The sequence below is a fragment of the Lontra canadensis genome, unplaced genomic scaffold (assembly GCF_010015895.1).
Source record: "Lontra canadensis isolate GAN:19392208 unplaced genomic scaffold, GSC_riverotter_1.0 scaffold146, whole genome shotgun sequence".
Lineage (NCBI taxonomy): Eukaryota > Metazoa > Chordata > Mammalia > Carnivora > Mustelidae > Lontra > Lontra canadensis.
The window spans coordinates 2,941,532-2,962,198 of record NW_022631140.1 but is presented as its reverse complement, the minus strand read 5'-3'; the positions used below and the strand labels follow the sequence as shown (position 1 = coordinate 2,962,198).

Sequence of the window (20,667 nt, the reverse complement as noted above, 5' to 3'; positions counted from 1 at the left end):
GAGAATTTTTATGAGAAAAATCTCTTGAATTTTAAATGTTGGTACCTAATTTAGATTTTGGAGGGTAGAATGGGGAGGACAAAGAGAACTCTGTGACCGCAACCCCCCCTCCCCAAGTAAAAAGCACTGAGGCCTTTCTGTTGGAATTAGGCTTTGTGACCTTTGATGCAGACTCAACCCTGGGGTCCCTTAGGGAGGGATGCGTGCCCGGCCTGCTCCTGGGCAGGGCTGGGATTGGCAGGGACTGGGGCCAGGACATGGCTGTGGCCAGGTTGGGTGTGTCCTTGAGTTCCTCATAGCTGGCGGGGGTGCTTGATGCCTGCAGGTAGAGCTTGAGATGGCCATCGACACCCTGAACCCCAACTATTGCCGCAGCAAAGGGGAGCAGATTGCACTCAATGTGGACGGCGCCTGTGCAGATGAGAGCAGCACTTACTCCTCGTGAGTCCCTTGGGCCTAGCCTCCTGGCTTTTTGGCAAATGTTTTTCCTCCCGAGAGGCCCTGTAATGGGAGTGGGGGCTTGACCCACACTGTCCTTGGGCCACAAACCAGGCCTTGGGTTTTCTCTTCCCCAGCCTCCCTCCTGAGGCTCACACATGCTGACTTGGGGCCTTGATCTCTGTCCCTGGATGTTGAATTCAGGAGGTGTCCGGGGTGGAGGAGGCTGTGCCTGCCATGCCCTGGGCCTGGAGCTTCCTTCCCCTGAAGTCTGTTCTCCCTGTGCTCCCAGGAAGCTGATGGACAAGCAGACGTTCTGCTCCTCCCAGAGCACCAGTAACACAGCCCGATACGCTGCCGCACTCTACAGGCAAGGTACCTGCGCTGGGCAGCCGGGCTGCCGTGGCTCTGGGAGGCCGCTTTCTGGGAGGGAAGTGGGATGGGGGCTGGGGTGGGGGGAACCCAGCCTGCTGCTCCCCGAATGCTGGATGCCCATAGGGGCCAGGCAGATTATAGAAATGACACTGTCAGAGGGCTGGAATAGGCCTCCTCTAAGGACTTCTGGCTTTTGATGCTGCCTGACCTGATAGAGGAAGTGCTTCCAAGGTCACTGTCCTCCTGGGACACAGACATACAGCATGACTTTTGAGACTGGTTCGAGAATTTTGTTTTAAACACAAGGTACTTGCGGGGCTTCTGGTGGAGCCTCCGACTCTTGATTTTGGCTCAGATCATGATCTCAGGGTGCTAGAATGGAGCCCCGCATCAGGCTCCACGCTCAGCAGGGCGTCTGCTTGGGATTCTCTCTCTCCCTCTGCCCCTCCCCTTACTCACTCACGCTGTCTCTCCGTCCCTCTCAAAAAAGAAAAAAAATACAAGATACTTCCTCATGAGCAATTTTACTCTTAGCCTCTACCCAAGAGAAGCGAAACGTCCACCCACACAAAACTTGTACGCAGATGTTCGTAGTAGCTTTATTCATAGTAGTGACAAGGTAGGAACAGTCCTTAAGTCTGCGAGCGGACACCTGGATGGCGAGGTGCACTAGGCCGTGCTGTTGAATGGCGTTTGGCTACGTCAGAAGTGAGGTGCTGACCGTCCCCTGGTGTGCATGAGCCTGGGAACGTGATGCCCAGTGAGAGCAGCCGCTCGCGGAAGGCCGCGTGTCATAGCCGTCCAGGTCAGGAGATGTCCCGGAGAGGCGGATGTGGAGACAGAAAGCAGGTAGTAGTTGCCTGTGGCTGAGAGCAGTGTGGAATGGGGAGTGACTGAGCATGGTTTGGGGTTTCTTTCTGGGGAGATGAAAATGTTCTTCACGGGGAGTGGGGGAGGGACAGAGGTAGAGAGAGGATCCCAAGCAGACTTCACAATCTCATGCCTCTGCGATGATGACCTTAGCTGAAATCGAGAGTTGGACGCTGAACGGACTAAGCCACCCAGGTTCCTCTGAAAATGTTCTTAAATTGATTGTAGTGCTGGATGTACAACTCCAGGAATACAGTAAAATTCACTGACCAGTGTGCTTTAAATGGTGAGTTTTGTATGGCATGTGAATTCTATCTCAATAGAGCCATTAAAAAGTAAGTATTTAGAATTCATAAAGCAGTAAGTAAAACTAATTTGAACGCTAAGGAAACAACTAGAATGGACTCAAAGTAGCATCCGATAACTATAGCCGCCTTTTTTGAACCCATGTCTCAAGCCTTGCACCTGGGCTGTTGGTTTCTTTTTATTAATTTTTATTATGGTAAAGTGTACATAACATGAAATTCACATTTTAACCATTTTTTGGAAAGATTTAGAGAAAACGTGCTTCCAGGGGCAGGGGGTAGGGGGCGGGGAGTAGGCTGAGGAAGAAGAGAATCATAAACTGACTCCATGCTGAGTGCGGGGCCCAGCACGGGGCTTGATCTCACGACCCTGAGATATGACCTAAACCGAAACTGGTCGGACGCCTGACTGACTGCACCACCCAGGCACCCCCATTGTAACCATTTTTTGGTGTGCAGTTCAGTAATACCGAGGGTATCTGCGTTGCTGTGCAGTCGTCACCTCCGTCCATCTCCAGAACTTGTGCCATCTAGCCAGACATACCTGTCCTGTCCTTTTTTTCTGAGTCTCTTGTGTTGTTTTTTTAGGATTTTTTCTTCCCATCCTACATTCATACAAAGGTTCTCCTTAGAAAAAAATTAAAAAAATTTTTTATTTGACAGAGAGCGAGTGTGCACAAGCAGGGGGAGGGGCAGAGAGAGAAGCAGACTCCCCGCTGAGCAGGGAGCCAGATGCGGGGCTCGATTCCAGGACCCTGGGATCATGACCTGGGCCTGAGGCAGACGCTTAACCGACTGAGCTATCCAGGCGCCCCTAAAGTTTTTTCTGGTATTTGTAGTATTTTATACCAAAATTTTTAACATTTCTGAAAATTATTCTTGTATGTAGGGTGGAAAGATGATTCCTTTTTAATTTTGTAAATTCCAGTATTATTAACGAACTGTGTTCTGTTAGTGTCAGGTGTACGGTAGGGTGGTTCAGTGATTCTGTACCTGACTCTTGTCCTCACCACTAGTGTACCCTGAATCCCCTTCACCTCATTCCCCCATTCCCCCCACCAACTTCCCTGTGGTTGCCATCAGTGTGTTTGCTGAGTGACGAGTCTGTGGGTTCTGTGTTTTGTGTGTTTGTTTTGTTTTTTAAGTAGGCTCCATGCCCACCCAGCTTGGGCTCAAAGTCCTGACCTAGAGATCGAGAATCTCGTGCTCTTCCAACTGAGCCAGCCAGGAGCCCCAAATCTGGTGTGTGTGTGTGCGCGCGTGCGTGCTTCTTTTCCCCCCTGTTCTTTTGTTTCTTAAATTCCACTTATGAGTGAAATCATATGGTATTTGTAGGACCATTTGCTTCTGTAGTCCTGACTGCGAGCATTCCGCTCCCTCTGGAGTCCAGAGAGCCCCTTACCAGAGCCTTAGTGTGTCATTTCTTCTCTTTCAAGCCCACATTGACTTGAGAGAAATTGATGGTCTTTGCACTGCCTGCCAGTGCACGGGTCTCATTCACAAGAAAAAGTCCTGACTGCGTCCGGGACCGTGTAGATAATCTCCTAGCTGGCCAGGCCGGGGGGAGCCGTATTTGCGCTAGCAGACTTCCGAGTGGTTTGGTTGGGGTTTTGACAAGCCAAGCTGGAGGATGAGTGGGCGTGGATGTGGGGAGTGGGCGGTGGGCATTGAGGGTGTCCTTGAGTGGCCTGGTGGGGAAGAGCAGGCCGTGTTCAGAGTGGAAAAGTTGCCGTGTGCCAGAGCAAGCCACTGGGGGGAAGGGGTGGTGACCAGGGTCATAAGGGCCTTTGATGCTTATGGGGGAGGGAGTGTAGGGCGGCTTAAAGAACTGGCTTGGAGGGGCGCCTGGGTGGCTCAGTGGTTTGGGCCTCTGCCTTCTGCTCGGGTGGTGATCTCAGGGTCCTGGGATTGAGCCCTGCATCAGGCTCTCTGCTTGGGGGGAGCCTGCTTCCCCTTCTCTCTCTACCTACCTCTCTGCCTACTTGTGATCTCTTTGTCAAATAAATAAAATCTTAAAAAAACAAAAACCAAAAAAACAAAAATGAACTGTCTTAGGGCAGAAGAGTCTGGGTTCGTGCTCTGCTACAACTGTGTGCTTAGTGGGCCAGGTGGGGTGGGGAAGGGCCGCAGGCCTGGTGGTCCCAAGGCCCTGGGACTGGGGGCTAGAGCAGAGGGGGCAGGTGGGCAGAGGCCTTTGGGGGAGCGGGGGGCCCTTTGTGATTGCTGTGAGCCAAGCTGGGTGGTTTGGCCCCAGCTCCCAGAGTCAAGTCCAAGACCTTCTTCCTCTGCCAGGTGAGCTGCACCTGACGCCTCTCCATGGCATCCTGCAGCTGCGGCCAAGCTTCTCCTACCTGGATAAGGCAGACGCAAAGCACCGGGAGAGGGAGGCGGCCAATGAGGGTGAGCCCTGGACCCCTGGCCCTTCATTCTGGCTGCATCTTGGGATGGGTTGGCTGTGGGAAAAACTGCAGCGGGGCGGAGTCCAGGACGCTTCGCAGCGTCCCGGCTCTTCCCACCGGCCGCAGGATCCCCGCATCGCTGGACGACAGACGTCTTCCTGCATTGCGCAGTGGCGCCTGGTGGGCACAGTTGCTACCAGCTAAACAGCGCTGACTTGTCCGCTGCCCTCGTCTAGAACTCCCAGACACCCCTGCCTGAAGCCTGGGGAACTGGGGGTAACTCCAGAGGCCGCAAGCAGCGTCCGCTTTCTCTTGCAGCAGGAGACTCTTCGCAGGATGAGGCGGAAGAAGACGTGAAGCAGATCACGGTGAGTGAACTCTGGCCGCGAGGAGAGGGGGTGCCGCCTGGGGGGGCAGCGGAGCCGGCGTGCTAGCTCAGCTGCCTGGAGGCTGCATGGGGTGGGAGGGGCTGTGCAGAACCGGGGCTCTGGGGGTGAAACAGGTACCAAAACGGGCCCTTCCTTCGAGCCTTCCTGCTGGGCAGCCTGGAGGGCTAACCTGTCTCCACCCCCTCCACCCCCCACCCCCGACTTGGCCCAGCTAAATACAGGATAGCTGCCCGGGGCTTCTGTAGAGCAGGGACCCTGGGGTGTGGCTGGAACTGGAATTGGGTGGGAGGAGGAAACCGGGGCCTAGGAGGTCCGGGGGACCCACACAGTCTGTGCCGTGAAGCCTGTGTCCCAGCGGAGCCAGAATCCCATGTTACTTAACCATGTAATTCTGTCTTTTCAGTGGTGCACAGATGCAACATTCCTATTTTAATATTTATTCCTGTATTTCATACACTGTGAGAAGAATATTGACCTTCCATTAATGGCTTGTAGAGTTTCCTCTGTGTAAGCACAGAAAGGTTAAAATGAGTGTTTAAGGAAGAAGGCATAAATAGTGACATGGGCGCATTCAGACATGGCTTACGTTGTGAGCCTTTGCGCATCCTTGAAGATGGGGCGATACCGATAGGACTGCTGTGAGGTGGTGGGTGCTCACCCTGTTCTCTCAGTGGCTTGTTGAATGATCACCCTCCTTCCCTTCTTAGGGACTCAGTTGGCCCTCGTTAAACAAGTCATTCTTAGGCCCATGAACTTCAGAAGACCCATGTAGAATCCCAGGATTCTTTGCCGCCTGGCCGGCTCAGGCAGTAGAATATGCAACTCTTGATCTCAGGGTCATGAGTTCAAGGCCCATGTTCGGCATGGAGCCTACTTTAAAAAAAAAAAAAAAAAAGAATCCCAGGGTTCTGTAATCCACCAACGCCCCTCCATGGGTCCTCTTGATAAGAGAGGTGTGAGTCCCTGTTTGGTCGGGACGCTAAGCAGCAGAAGCCCAAATCTACCTGGCATGAACCCCAAATGGAATGTACTGGCCCCTGTTACTGACAAGTTGAGGGGGTAGCTTCAGGTATGGATGGATTCAGGTGCTCAGACTCTGTCATCGAGACCTGGTTTCTCCCTCCATCTCCAGGTTCTGCCTTCCTCTTTTGGCCTCTTTCTCAGGCAGGGTGTCTGTCCCCAGTGGTACAGAGTTGTCCCAGCTCCAGGCTCACATCCTCCCAGCTTCCAAGACCCCAGGGGAAAAGAAACTTCTTTCTCATTACTTCTAACTAAAGTCCCAGACTGGACTCATTGGCTTGGCCAACCCTGAACCAGCCCCTGTGGCTAAGAGGATTTGGTGCTCGGATTGTCCAGGTCTGAGTCACGTGCCCACTCCTGTGGCTGGGAACGTGTGTGGGGGTGGGGGCCGGGGGAGGGATACTTGCTCCCCTGAGCTGAGGGGGAACTGGGCATTTCCCAAGGAAAGTGGGGGGTGGCTTACCAGTGGGAGTGGAAATGGATTGGGTGCTGGGCAGGCAGAAGCAAGGGAAAGCTGCTCCCTGGCCTGTGTCGGCAAGTCAGGGACAGAGGGACACGGTTGGAGCTGAATTTAAGAGATGTGTGTCGGGAAACAAGGGGAGGTGGGAGTGGTGCTGGGCTCTCCAGTCTCGTGGGCGCGGGCCGGCACCCCAGGATGGGTCCAGGCCTGAGGCCACGACCCGCCCCCGCCCCCCAGGTGCGGTTCTCCCGTCCAGAGTCGGAGCAGGCCCGCCAGCGCCGCGTGCAGTCCTATGAGTTCCTGCAGAAGAAGCACGCCGAGGAGCCGTGGGTGCATCTGCACTACTATGGTTTGAGGGTGAGCTGGGGTCCCTGCCGGTGGCTGACACTGGCCCTGGGCCAGGGTCCTGGGAGAGGAGCCCAGTCTCACCTGGAACTGATTTCAGAATAAGTGAGAGCCACTTGGTGGTGGGGAGCCCGGGGAGAGAGGGTGAAGTCCTGGGGACAGTTTGTCCTTTGTTCCAGCCGGTCTACTTAGCACGTGTCCCCCAGGGAGCAGGAGACTGAGAAAGGAGCCCACCGTTTCCTGGGGCAGCAGTGTCCGCATCCCCAGGCTCTCCTCCAGTGAGCTTCTTGCTGGCCCCAGGGCGGGGCGGGTGTTTGGTTCACGTTCTCATGCATCGAGGGTCCCGAATGCGGGCCCTGGATGGAGAACGGGCCGGCCGTCGCGGGCCAGCTTCACCGCGTGTCTGCCGAGGTGCTTTGACGATGCTTGGTTTTCATCTCATGTGCTTAAAACCCAGACCTTGAAACTGTATTGGAGTAAGGGAAGTGATTGAATCGAAGCCAAAGATGCCGTAGGGCTCCCCACCATCTTTCTGGGGGAGGAGCAACTCCTGATTTCTCTGGAACTTTCCTGAAAGAGGTCCATGTGGACAGAGCCTTAGAGTCAGACTTCCAGAAACTCTGCTCTTTTGGTGTGTGACTTTATGCAAATTACCGAATGAGATAAGTTGATGTATATATGCAGCCGTTAGACCAGAGCCTGGCCCGTAGTAGCTGCTGAGTGACTGTTAGCTGATCCTCTTACTGTTGGTGATTACTAGCCCTGTGTCCCAGGCAGGGCACCTAAGACATGGGTGCTGGGGCTGGAAATGGTTAAGGCCACCTCACAGAGGCCTTGAATGCCATGCTCAGGTGGTTAGATGTGATTTTGTGGCTGGCCTTGGGGCAGGACAGTGGGCAGCTGGAGTGGAAGGTGATGCAGGGGTGAAAACTGGATGGCAGAGGGACTCGGGGGGTGGCGCAGGCCCCAGGGTGGTGGCTGAGGGTCCTCCCACCTTGCTGCTTCCCCAACAGGACAGCCGCTCTGAGCACGAGCGCCAGTACCTGCTGTGCCAGGGTTCCAGCGGGGTCGAGAACACAGAGCTCGTCAAGTCACCCAGGTGGGACCGGCCGGGCCAGGGTGTTTAGCCCTGTGGGCTCCTGAGCCTAACACTGGCCCCAGTAGGGTCCCTTTGGTGTGGGGCCTTCCTGGGGACGTGGTCCCTTCTGAAGCAAGGGAGATGGACATGGGAGGGGGCCCGTCATCCTCTGGAGAGGGCCAGTGGGGGTTGGATGTGGGAAGAGATGGTCATCTGCTCTCCGCAGGTTTGGGGGAAGCTAGGGGCGGGTGGGCATGGGTCTCAGCCCCCGGCCCTCCCCTGGGGGGCTTCAGCCTAGGTGCAGCTGGGATTTACGGGCGGGGGTGGGACAGGGACAGAGCCCAGGAGCTACTGACCCTACCCTCTCCCCTGCAGCGAATACCTCATGATGCTGATGCCCCCCAGCCCGGAGGAGGAGAAGTGAGTAGAGCTGGGCTGGACGCCACCCTCCCCACCCCAAATCTCCCCTCTCACCCCCTCCTCTAACCCACCATCTTTGTTTTCAATAGAGACAAACCCGTGGCCCCCAGCAACGTCCTGTCCATGGCCCAGCTGCGTACCTTGCCCCTGGCTGATCAGATCAAGATCCTGATGAAGAATGGTGGGTGGACACCCGCGTCCCCCAGGGGGCCCTAGGCCCACCACCTCCTGGGGGAACGGAGTGTGGGACAGACTGAGGACTGAGAGGCAAGGCGAGAGGCTCCCGCTTTACATCTGGGGCCTTCCTGGAAGGATCACACCGCAGCAGTGCAGCGGCTCCCTCAGCTGGGCTTGGGTTCCTGCTCTACCCCCCTACCTAGCACTCCCCTGCTGGGTGAGCCTGGGCAGGCGGCTGACCCCGCTGCATCTAAGGAACTAGGAGAGCTCCGGAGGGCTGACCTGCAGCTTAACGGCTTACACGGAGTCTTGCATGTGAACATGAGCTCCGTTCATTGACTCGCATGACTTTGTGGCGCCCCTGCACACAGCAGGGACGGGTCTCCTTTCTCAGAGGACTCGGAGAGCCAGAACCTGTAGGGCAGACATGAGCCCTGAGTATCAGCTGAGTCCCGGGCCCGGGCTCCCCTCCGGAGCTACCACTTTTAGGGTCTCCAGGAGCCTGAGCAAAGGGGAGGGCCCAGCTTCCCCTGGGGCCGCCAGGGTGCCAGGTCACTGGCCTTGCCACAGAGGACATGGGGCCTATTCCAGGCCCTTTCTGGGCCCCAGTAGTAATGGTTTTACCTTTTTTTCCCCCCACCCTGAGTAGGCTCGACACCTAATGTTGGGCTTGAACTCATGACCCTGAGATCTAGAGTTATATACTATACCAACTAGCCAGCCAGGCATCCTGTAATAGTCTTACGGAGCAGCCCTTGGGGTGTTCGCTCCAGGATTCTGTGAGTGTGGGATGCCTGCAGGAGCAGCCAGTGGAGTCAGCGCTTATTACTTGTGTCACCAGCGTTGGTCCAGCACTGGGGGGACTATGGGAGCCTGAGGCTGCATAGACTTGGGGAGGGCCGTGCCCAGGCTCTCTTCCCTTGTCTCATGTCTCCTGCGTCCTCAGTGAAGGTCATGCCTTTTGCCAACTTGATGAGCCTCCTCGGCCCCTCCATCGACTCTGTGGCTGTTCTGCGTGGCATCCAGAAGGTGGCGATGTTAGTCCAAGGAAACTGGGTTGTGAAGAGGTATGTTCTCTGTGTGGGAGTATCTGACCCACTTAAATTCAACGTGATGACTGATGTTTTGGGTTTAAGTCTACCATTGCTCTGTTTGTCCTGCATTTTATGTCCATTCTTACCTGCTACTGGATTCTTGTTTTATTATTCCATTTCTCCCTGCCAATTTGGAAATTATCCTTTCTGGGTTCCTTTAGTGAGTACCCTGTAGATTTCAGGGTGCATTGGTGCATTCATAACTGATCGTGTTTAATATGACTTGCTGTGTTTTACCCTCAGCCAGGACAATTCAGAGACCTTGGAATGTTATTTCTCTTCCTCCCAACTCACGTGCCATTGTATTTATAGTTTTTAATTGTATCTTACAACCCACAGAACAGTATCCTATCCAGTCAGTATTCTTCAGATGTGCTCACATACTATTTATTTTGCTCATCATGAATCTCTGTGTCCGAGTTTCTATCTGGGGTAATTTCCTTCTGCCAGAAACCGCTAGGGTGTTTCCTGTAATGAAGGTCTGCAGGGGAGGCACTCCCTTGGGTTTCGTATGGTTGGAGACGTCTATTCCACCTTTGTTAAAGGATATTTTTCCTGAGTGTAGAATTCGAGGTTGATTGTTTTCCTTCCACACGCTGACATGATTTCATTGCATTCTCATTCCCGTTGTTTCTAGTGACGAGTCTACTCTCTTTACGCTTGGTTCCCTCTGGCTCTTTTTGAGATTTTCTCTTATGGCTTTCCACAGTTCATTAAGATGCGTCTGAGCGTGAGTTTCCTTTCACATGTGCTGTGGGGTTCGGAGCATGTGGCTTGATGCCTTTCAGGAGTTTCTCTCCTGTGATCCCTCCACCAGACTGTCACTTGCAAGGCGGGGAGGGACTTCTCTGTGGACCCTCCCTCTTGTCCCTGGCACTCCGTATAATGCCTGGCACATCTTAGACCCTTGCTTCTAAGTGTGGCTGGATTTTATGTGTACCTGGATTATGTTAATTTAAAATAGTGTAACATAAAATACGCTAATAAAGCCTCACTTTTTAGAAAGTGTGTGTAAGGTGAACAATCTGTCGAAATAGGAATTGTTCAAAATTCTCAAGTACTTCATTGTGGAACACAACATCGTTTCGGTTAGTTGGCCAAGTGATTGTAAAGGCTATTCACGTTGCTGCCACCTGGTGGCGCCCTTGCACTGGGAAACATGTCCAGGGTCTGTCAGTAGGTGGCGGCTGTCCTCTCCAGCCGCGTTGTTTGGTTATGGAAGGCCTTCGGATGGTGCGTCACTTGTTAAATGGGACCACCTTGGTGTATTTATGCTACGAATGAGCGAGAGCTAGGAGGGGCCATCCCATCACTCCCGAGGACGCTGACTTTGAGATGCAGAGACTTGCCAAACGTCTGGCAGCAAGGCAGCCATCGAGCTGGGGTTTGAGCTCTTTGCCCAGCACTGCCTGTGGCCCTGGTGCTTCTGCTCTTTCAGCCTGGGGTCTGTCCCTGAGACCTGAAGGTAGGGCCTCCCAGGCCTTGTGTCTTCTGTCTGCCCCCGTGCTTCAGGTCCTGCCGCGAGCCCTCACTGCCACGTCGCGGCCTGGGGGTGGTGCTCCTTCCTTGTTGGTCCCTGTGTGTTCCTGTGAGGAGATGCAGAATTCACACATTGTACACTAAATCTGTCTCCATGGCGTGCTCTGCGCCCTGTGCTCTGCTGTCATTCACGCGCTGTCCCCGTCGTCCTCAGATGTGTGGGGTGGACAGGGGCACCATTACAGATGAGCTCACCGAGTGCAGAGACCCGGGGCACGCACCACGTTCGCCACTCGTTCAGTCCCTTCCTAGGGGCTCCCTTCCCTCTGTGTGGCAGTGATGGTTCCTGTCCCCATAGCATGTTTCTGGGAAGGGAGTGGACACAGAGCTCGACCTGGAGGGAAGAGTATTAGTTGGTTGCCAGGGAGGATTGAGGAGGGGAGGAAAGAGAGCTCCCAGCAGGAGTGGCGCCGGAGAGCAGAGGCTCCTCAGGCGTAGGATGGGTGGGGGTTGGGGTGGGGTGTATGACAGGGTCTGTGGCTGAACTTGGTCAAGGTTATACCTATAAGCCTCAGCAACCTGGTCATTTGCCCTTGGGCCCTCAAGTTCTCTGAGCTGCACTGCTGGTCCCATTTGCTCCAAAGGCTTCAGCCCCACTCATGCCTCAGGGTCCATCCAGGTCCCAGCCACTGACCTGTCTTGCTCCCACTCACACTGCCTGCCTGTCTTTTGGGGCAGGTGGTGGAGACCTTGTGTCTTAATTCCCAGTCAGTTTCTCCAGGCCTCACACCTGCCTTGCATGTGGGACTCGCTGTCTTCCCAGAGTCCCAGGCCTGTTTCCGAGCCCCTGCCCTCCTGATTGCCATGGGCCTTGGGGCTGGGCCAGTGTGTGCATGGAAGGTCGTGAAGGGCTGGGAGGAAGGACTCTTGGGGGATGTGTACAGGGAAAGTGTTTCTTTTCTACATGTGTTCACAGAGCCAGGCTCCACGGCAGCCCCGGGGGCAGTTGTACCAGCCCATGTTGGAGAGGCAGGGGCTGGGCCAGCGCTTGGAGCTGGGGGTGGGGTGCGGCAGGAGGCAGAGGGGCTGAGGAATGGGACTGACCCCCTGCTCCTGCTCTCATTGGCAGTGACATCCTGTACCCCAAGGACTCCTCCAGCCCTCACAGTGGTGTGCCTGCTGAGGTGCTCTGCCGCGGTCGCGACTTTGTTGTAAGTGCCCAGGCTCTCTGGCCTCCGGTCATCCGGGATTGTGGTGGGGGCTCCACGGGCAGGGCAGGGCTGTCAGGACCTCGGTTCGGGCAACAGGGGAAGGGCAGGTCTCTGTGGCCAGGGCGAGGGCAGGGGCTGGCTCTGGATGTTTCTTTCTCCTTTGATTCGGAATCCTGGGATCTTGGGCTTCATACAAACATTAGAGTTCCTTTGGCCTGGGGATTACAAACCAGAGGCCCTTAGGTGGACTCTGGCTAAGGAACGTGTTTCATTTGGCCTGAGAAGTTTTTTTTTTAAATTGTTCACTTGAGGGCACCTGGGTGGCTCAGTGGGTTAAGCATCTGCTTTAGGCTCAGGCCATGATCTGGGATCGAGCCCCACATCAGGCTCTACCTGCTCTGTGGGAGCCTGCTTCTCCCTCTCCCTCTCCCTGCCATTCCCCTTTCTTGTGCTTTTTTTCTCTGTCAAATAAGTAAAATCTTTTTTTTTTTAAAGATTTTATTTATTTATTTGACAGAGAGAGATCACAAGTAGACGGAGAGGCAGGCAGAGAGAGAGAGAGGGAAGCAGGCACCCTGCTGAGCAGAGAGCCTGATGCGGGACTCAATCCCAGGACCCTGAGATCATGACCTGAGCCGAAGGCAGCGGCTTAATCCACTGAGCCACCCAGGTGCCCCTCAAATAAGTAAAATCTTAAAAAAAAAAAAAAAAAAAGTTCACTTGAACTAATGTTTACAACTCAAAATCCTGGTACCAACCAGATTTTTAGCTCATTACGAATAATTGGGCAGTTCAGTACCGCTGGGCCTAAACCCCTGAATGGCACCGACGTTGGGTGGGCCCAACAGGGCCAGCATCCCGCATGGTCCGGGCAGGCTGCTTCTCTTGTATGTGTTTCCCCCCCTTATTGCTGTGGCTCTTGGCAACTCCTGAGCCAGCTCATGCCCCCACTCTGTTGCCCCGCCCTCGTCCAGTAAGTCCTGGCCCAGGCATCCCTCTCGGGGGCTTGGACCCCGGCAGCTGAGATCTGCACTGCCTCCCTTGACCTCAGCTTTGTGCTTCCAGTTTGGGGAAATAGGTCTCCTAAGCTGTCCGCAGTGACCGTGATGTGCGTAGGGCAGCCCTAAGCTGTTCGAGAGTTTTCTCTTCGCCTTAGCGAATGTCCCAGCTTCTATGGACAGTTAGAGGCTAGGTACCCCTGCACTTTTTGTCTTGGTGCCAAAGTGCAGCGGATATCCACTCCTGGGCTCGCTCACCGGAGCCCGTGTGCTGTTGGCCACTGCCTGCCAGCCCGTGTCCATGCGTGCGGTCACTGTCAGCGTCGGGCCTGGGAGGAGGCGGCTAGTGCAATCTGAGTTCTTGTCGGGGACGGTCTTCCCTTATCCCAGGCCCCCAGGACAACTGCTGGGCTCTGGGGGATGGTCTTCGGAGCCATCTATCTCTCTGCCTCCTGGAAATAGGCTGCTTTTTCTCCCTCAGATGTGGAAGTTCACGCAGAGCCGGTGGGTGGTGAGGAAGGAGGTGGCAGCAGTGACTAAAGTAAGTGCTGCTCTCGGTTGGAGGCCTGGGCCCTGCAGCTGCAGGGAGCGGGGTCAGGCGGCTCCCGGCTTGCGGGCCCCACCTTTGTTGTCTCCCGCAGCTCTGCACGGAGGACGTGAAGGACTTCCTGGAGCACATGGCCGTGGTGAGGATCAACAAAGGCTGGGAGTTCATACTGCCTTACGATGGGGAGTTCATCAAGAAACATCCCGATGTGGTCCAGCGGCAGCACATGCTGTGGACGGGCATCCAGGCCAAGTAAGGGCTCGCTGGGCAGTCCACAGCCGCCTGGCCGCCCAGGCCGAGTGTGGGCCGGGGAAGGCACTCTGGGGCCCTGCACACCCCGCCTCCACTCCGGATGGATGCTGTGGCTCGATCCCAGAGCCCCCTGGCACCGGCCTGGCACAGCCACCCTCCTGATCAGAGCTGGCCTGTCTGTTCTGAGGAGCTGGGAGGGGCACCGCCGCCCGCCCCAGCCTGGAGGCTCCCGGGGGCGTGAGGCCTGTGCGCTGTCGGGAGGGCTGGCAGGGCTCCGTGCGCCAGCATCCGCAGCCACCAGGATATCCCTGCCTCGATGGCGGGGCTTGCTGTAGCGAGGCAGGTGACTAGGGACGAGGCGTAAAGTTAAGAGAGTTTATTTTTCTTTTCAGATTAGAAAAAGTATATAATCTTGTGAAGGAAAGCTTGCCAAAGAAGTCAGATGGACAATCAGGTGGGCAAGGGGCCCCTCAGCCAGCCCCGGCTCCGGGAGGCCTGCTTTGCGGGGCTTGTCAGGGCTTGGGCTGGAGAGGGGTGTGTGGCTCTCCCCACTGGGTGTCCTTTCTGGGCCGTCCTCCCCCTTCCCCACAGACCTCAGCTTAAGGCTTGGCCTCGGGGACTGAGGGCTTCTGAACTCTGGGGCTGTGCTGGGGTGCAGGACTTCCTGGGTTGGTGGGACAGGAGGAACTGGCAGGGAGGGACTCCGCAGTCACCCATCCTGGTTTGAACCTCCCAGCGTGGGATTCTGGTTTTCCCCGCTTGTTTCTTTCCTCATGGCGGTGGGAGCTCCGTCCCTCCCGGGTCAGGCGGGGGTGAAAGGCGGGAGCACAGCACCTGCTTCAGCCCCGTCGGGCTGGCACGGGTTGTCGCTGGGCGAAGGGCCCTTCTCTGCACTGTCCCGGAGCCCCCACAGCAGCACTGCGTGTCCCCACAGGGCCTGCCGCGCTGCTCTCCGGGGACCAGCGGGTCCAAGTGGCCAAAAGCAAGGCCCAGCAGAACCACGCCCTGCTGGAGCGGGAGCTGCAGCGGAGGAAGGAGCAGCTGCGGGCGTCCGCGGTCCTGCCCGGCGTGCGGATCAAGGAGGAGCCCGTGAGTGAGGAGGGCGAGGACGAGGAAGATCGAGAGGCGGAGGAAGAGGAGGAGCCCATGGACACCTCTCTTGGTGGCGGCCTCCACAACAGGCTGGCCAACGGGCTGCCTAGCGGGCGGGCGGCCGGCGGGGACAGCTTCAACGGGCACCCGCCGGGCTGCGCCAGCGCCCCGGTGGCCCAGGAACTGAGGGCCTTCGTGGAGGCCACCTTCCAGAGACAGTTCGTGCTCACGCTGAGTGAACTCAAGCGCCTCTTCAACCTGCATTTGGCCAGCCTGCCGCCTGGCCACACGCTGTTCAGCGGCATCTCGGACCGCATGCTGCAGGACACGGTGCTGGCCGCCGGCTGCAAGCAGATTCTGGTGCCTGTAAGTAGAGCGCGCAGCGCGCCTCCGGGGGGGCGGACACGCAAGGCCGCCCTCTGCCCCTCAGGAGGGCTCCGGGCACGCGGCACCTTTCCCGGCGGGAAGGCAAGTGGGGGACCCTCTGGAGTGGCCTGTGCCCTGCTTGCTTTGGGGGAACCAGTTGTTGGGAGGCTGCCTGGGAACTCGGGAGGAGCGTGGCCTTGGTCTGAATTGGTTCTCACGGGTTGGCTCCGTGTGAGCTTGCGCCCCTTAGGCTCTGCACCCTCTTCTGGTGTGGGCACATGTGGGCTTTGGTACCCTGGGCCTTGGGTGAGGGCCCACTGCGGTGTCCAAAGGCGCTAACCCCTTGCTTGGCCTATAAGGAGGGCCTTGGTCCATGAGGGTCCCTGTCGGCCCCGCCGTTTTTCAGGATGAGTTCACTCCTGTCATTTGATCTTTGCAATTGGAAGGTGTAGAAACTGATTTTCAGAGAAGCAAAATGAGATTGTGTGAAGGTCGTGTACCCAGGAGGTGCCGGAGCTGGAAGCCGAGTGTAGCGGCAGCAGGGCTGAAATCCTTCCTGCTTTAACTGATGCTCCAACCCTTTGACCCGAGCCCTCGGCTTGTGCCGCCCGGGCTCTGGCAGGCCTCGGCCTCTGGAGGACCCTGGCCAGCGTGCTCAGCGTTTCTGCCGCTGGGCCTACAGGTGGCAGCGTGAGTCACCCACAGCCCGGGCCTCTTGCCCTCTGTCGGCACCGGCCTTGGAGTGGGAGAAGTACAGGAGTGCTCGCTCCGGCAGCACGTAACACTAAAATTGGGAGAAGCGCAGGGGCGGAGGGCGTGTTGCAGACCATTTCCCTAAGCCGAGGGTGGAGAGGGCCAGGCTGTGGCTTCAGGAAGTGGTGCTGGTCATTCTGTCCCCCCAGGCTCGGCTCAGACCTGGCAGCAGGCAGGTCTGGTGTGGGACTGTGGCTGCCTGTTAAGGGAACATGGACGTTTGCAGGTCAAGGTCAGAAGCACCTGTAGCCTCAGGTGACCTGAGGCGAAGGCCATCTTTGTGTGAGACTCCCACACTAGGACGAGAGGCCCTGGATCCCATGCTGGCTAGGCTGTCCCAGGGGATCTGGCCCTCGTGGCGGGGAGCCTCGGTGGTGCAGTTTCCTGTGGGAGGTACCAGGGTACGGGGGCCCTGCCCTATTTGGACCCATTTGCCCACCCAGCAAATGGGTCTAGTTAGCTCCAGGATCCCTTTGTTGGAGCTGGGCCAGGCAGGGGAAGGGCGCCTGCCCAGGGTTAGCTAGGCCGGCTTGGGGTCTGGGGTTGGATGGGGGAGGGACATGAGGTAGGCTGCTCTTAGGTACCCCTGCCCTGCTCCTTCCTCTTGGTGGGGCTGGTGTCCCCAGGAGACCGTGGCCCCTCTCTGCTGCCCGAGTTGACCTCCCTCCCCATGATCCTCACGCAGGGACCCTAGAGGATGGTCCCCTCCGAGGAGGAAAAGCCCTCCGTGGTGTGCAGCCTCAGGCTGCTGAGGTCCAGGGAGAGTGAGGAGACTCTCAGTCCTGCCACATGTTAGATGTATGAGCGGACACGACGTCAGCGCTGAGCTGGATTCTCCCCCTGGAGCGGGGGGGCTGCAACACCTTGCTCCCGCCTCTCTGGTTTCTGATGATCAGATGAGATTGTGCAGTTCCGGTCCCTCTGGGCTTATGCGGTAGGAGTGGCCACTGTTGCTTGTGCTGTGGGGTCAGGGCTGGAAGCCCCTCTACCAGGTGCCCTGAGCCAGGCCCCTTTCCCTGGTCTGCCTTCCGACCCTGCTGAACCAAGTGGTGTGGGTTGTCTGGGAGTCGGGCAGGGCCTCTCACCTGTACCGCCATAGCCCTTGAGGGGAGGGGCTGGAAGGAATCCCTAGGATACTCCTAGGGTGGTGTGGGGGTGGGAGTGCTTCTCAGGACACCTCTGAGGGCTTATGTTTAGGGTAGGACGATACTGGATGTTGGAGGTGAGCTAATGCTAAGCATTGTGAAGCAGAAACCAGATTCCCCTCCTTGTCAGTTGAATCTGGGGGTTCCTGCTCCATCCTGCTGCAGCCCTAGTGAGTGGCAAGAGCTGGAACTGGAACCCCTGGTCTCACATGGGCTCATTCCCTGGACGGGGCTCACGCAGAGTGGGAGGGTGAGGGGCAGGGCGGGTGCACCAGACGGTAAAGACAAACAGCTCACACCTGGGCCTTGGTTAGTTTCCCCCCCAGACTGCTGCGTCCCCCGATGAGCAGAAGGTGTTCGCCCTCTGGGAGTCTGGAGACATGAGCGATCAGGTAAGGTGACCTCTGCTGCTTTCTCTCCAAGAGCAGGGATTGGGGGCAGGAGGCCTTTAGGGAAAACCAGATCACAGAATGTACACTTAAGATTTTCTAGCCCTTCCCCATTTTACATATTTTGGCTGTGTCTCGTGTGTGTTGTTAAAACCGGCTGGACCTGCCTGTCCTTTGAGTTGAAACGAGTGGTTCCCAATTGCCAGTCTAAACCAGCTGCATTAGAATCCTCTTTTTTTTTTTTTTTTTAATTTATTTGTTTCACAGAGATCACAAGTTGGCAGAGAGGCAGGCGGGGGGATGGGGGGAGGCAGGCTCCCTGCCGAGCAGAGAGCTCGATGTGGGGCTCGATCCCAGGACCGTGGGACCATGACCTGAGCCAAAGGCAGAGGCTTAACCCACTGAGCCACCCAGGCACCCCTAGAATCCTCTTTTTAAAATCCTTTTTAAAAAAATACATGTAGGCTCTTAGCACTGACGCCAGAGATTTAGTTCAGTTCTGTAGGAGCTAGGTATTTACCTGTTCAGATGTTTTTTTCTAAAGATGTTATTTATTTGACAGAGATCACAAGTAGGCAGAGAGGCAGGCAGAGAGAGAGGAGGATGCAGGCCCCCTGCTGAGCAGAGAGCCTGATTCGGGGTTCGATCCCAGGACCCTGAGATCATGACCTGAGCCGAAGGCAGAGGCTTAACCCACTGAGCCACCCAGGCGCCCCTACCTGCTCAGATTTTTTAAAAAGATTTTATTTGAGAGAGTACAAGCAGGGGGAGCAGCAGACAGAGGGAGAAGCAGACTCCCCGCTGAGCAGGGAGCCTGATGTGGGACTTGATCCCAGGATGCTGGCAGAAGGCAGGTACTTAACCGACTGAGCCACCCAGGCACCCCAACATGTTTATAGATCTTTCCTAAGGATTCTGCCATCCAGCCGGGCTCATGAACCAGGGACAGTCCATGTTTGTCAGGTGGCCTCTGGCAGTAAGAATCAGAAGGATTCATCAGAGGTCAGGTGCTGGTTTATAAGTTAGAAAGTGGTCCATTTTGCCTCCTGTCACCCCAGCAGGAAGGGTCCCGAGTGTCCAGTGAGCACAGTAGGAGTCAAACCAGCAGTGTCTATCTGGTTATACTCACGGACCCTGAGGTCCAGAAATTGTCCTTAAATCATGAACTTGCCTCAAGTTTAAGGATGAAGATTAAACTGCTCAAACACTCGTCTGCCCTTTTCCAGGTCCTACCCTTAAGGTGTGGGGAGAAAGTGGGGCGCATCCCCCTATGGCCTCAGCCGGGGCCCCCACACAAGAGCAGTGCAGGGGCTCTTCCTGAGCCAGCCTCTGTGCTCTTGGCCAGGAGAGGCCTCGGAGTTTTCTAGTCCTCCCCGAGTTGGAAATTCAAAGAATTTGACCATTTTTTCTCCTAATCAGATTCAAAGAAGGGCTTATTCTTTAAAATACACGCCACAGAGCTTTCCAGCCCTGTCTTCACACAGCTGACTTAGTTGGGGCCTCTCCCTGCTTGGTTACCAGGAAACACCACGTCTAAACTGCTCGCCCTCCGCAGGCGCTTCCCTGGCTTTTCTTCCTTGTCGTGGGGGTCGCGGGATGACCGGTGGGTCAGGGGTGTTCATCTTTAAACAGAAGTCCTGGTGCACACGGACTGCGGTGTGGGGTTAGGGCCATAGCTTTGCCTTTCTTGTTTGGGGAGGATCCTCTTTTAGGTGACTGTTTTCCACAATAACTTATTTTTGCTACTAAAGCACCGACAGGTTTTGCTTGAAATCTTTTCCAAAAACTACCGGGTCCGCCGGAACATGATCCAGTCTCGGCTGACTCAGGAGTGCGGAGAGGACCTGAGCAAGCAGGAGGTGGATAAAGTGCTAAAGGTATCCCTGCTCCGCGCCGTCAGCCCCTGGCTGGGGGTGCCCCGGGCTGGCTCCTCCCGGCCTCGGGTGCTTCGTAAATCTGGCCTCTCCCGAGCCAGGGGGTCTCTGCAACTGAGGCTGGGGGGTGCGGGCAGAGTGAGCTGAGGGAGGGGTGGACGCCACCCTCGCAAAGGTAACCGGGCCTGTGAGTCCCGACTCGCCTCCCCTTTAGAATCGTGTGCAGCTTGCACAAGTACCGTATTTGCAGAACCCCAGCTCGGAAAGCTGCTCCCCGCTTCCTCATGTCGTGATGACCTCAGCCATCTGGGCCATAACCTAGAGCTACTTCTGAGGCACCTTCGTTCTGGGTCTGCTTAGGGACAGTTTTTTGGTTGTTTTTTTTAATCTTGTGCTTACCAAGCACATTCATTTATGGTTCCTTACTAGCTGCTAGCACAGCGCTGTGAGGAGGCAGATCTTGATTTCCCATTTGTGTTCTATCCATTAGTCATAGACTGAGTTGTGGCGTTCTGTATGGGACGGAGTCTCCACCTTTCCTGCTCAAGTCTGCCCTTAACACCTCTCTCTCTCCTCCCAGGACTGCTGTGTAAGCTATGGTGGCATGTGGTACCTTAAAGGGACAGTACAGTCTTGACAATAGTCCCAAACCACTAACCCAGTGAATCCAAGCCCAAGGAAGGCCGGCAGAGCCAGCAGCGATGGCAGCGGTCTACGGCTTCGGAAGACACGGAGCAAGAGGACCTGACCGTGTCACGGCCGGGGCCTTGTGCTGTCTGGCGGACAGCGGGGGTCATCCTCAGCCAGGGGCAGGGGCAGCTGAACTTAGATCGCTCCTAAGAGAGAGGGCAGCCGGGACCTTCATTACAGTATAATTTGAAATTCCTGATGTATTTTGGTTATTATTTGGTTTCATTCTCATAATAAAGAGAGTGTATACTGACCACAGGCAGGCTGATGAAAATCATGGTTTAATATTTTACCTTTCAAACTTAATGCCAACAAGGTCTAAGTTACGTTTGTTTACAGGATGAAGAAAACCTCAAGGTTTTAAGTAATTAAAATGCCTAGAAGCCAATATTTAGTCTTCGATTACCTATCTGCTAAGACTTCTGCCAATTTCATTAAACCAAATCGAATTGTTGCACTGCTGGGTGTCTGTGGCCAACTTACCTTTTAAGACAACTTTAT

General features: G+C 55.9%; 1 protein-coding gene across 4 annotated transcripts in view; it reads left to right on the top strand.

Moving 5' to 3' along the window:
• POLR3E (RNA polymerase III subunit E) overlaps window positions 1-20,440 on the top strand; it is a 38,156-nt gene extending 17,716 nt beyond the window's left edge. For 3 of the 4 annotated variants that reach the window (XM_032843956.1, XM_032843957.1, XM_032843958.1), the window contains 17 exons: window positions 326-441; window positions 731-813; window positions 4,281-4,388; window positions 4,706-4,755; window positions 6,494-6,613; window positions 7,615-7,700; window positions 8,055-8,099; window positions 8,189-8,280; window positions 9,223-9,343; window positions 11,979-12,060; window positions 13,540-13,599; window positions 13,700-13,857; window positions 14,250-14,311; window positions 14,792-15,315; window positions 17,528-17,605; window positions 19,354-19,479; window positions 20,057-20,440. In XM_032843956.1, coding sequence (XP_032699847.1) covers window positions 326-441; window positions 731-813; window positions 4,281-4,388; window positions 4,706-4,755; window positions 6,494-6,613; window positions 7,615-7,700; window positions 8,055-8,099; window positions 8,189-8,280; window positions 9,223-9,343; window positions 11,979-12,060; window positions 13,540-13,599; window positions 13,700-13,857; window positions 14,250-14,311; window positions 14,792-15,315; window positions 17,528-17,605; window positions 19,354-19,479; window positions 20,057-20,113 — 1,968 coding nt within the window. In that variant the 3' untranslated portion in view covers window positions 20,114-20,440. The remainder of the gene's footprint in view (window positions 1-325; window positions 442-730; window positions 814-4,280; window positions 4,389-4,705; window positions 4,756-6,493; window positions 6,614-7,614; window positions 7,701-8,054; window positions 8,100-8,188; window positions 8,281-9,222; window positions 9,344-11,978; window positions 12,061-13,539; window positions 13,600-13,699; window positions 13,858-14,249; window positions 14,312-14,791; window positions 15,316-17,527; window positions 17,606-19,353; window positions 19,480-20,056) is intronic. The other variant, XM_032843959.1, reaches the window with a different exon arrangement.
• Window positions 20,441-20,667: the final 227 nt, after the last annotated feature.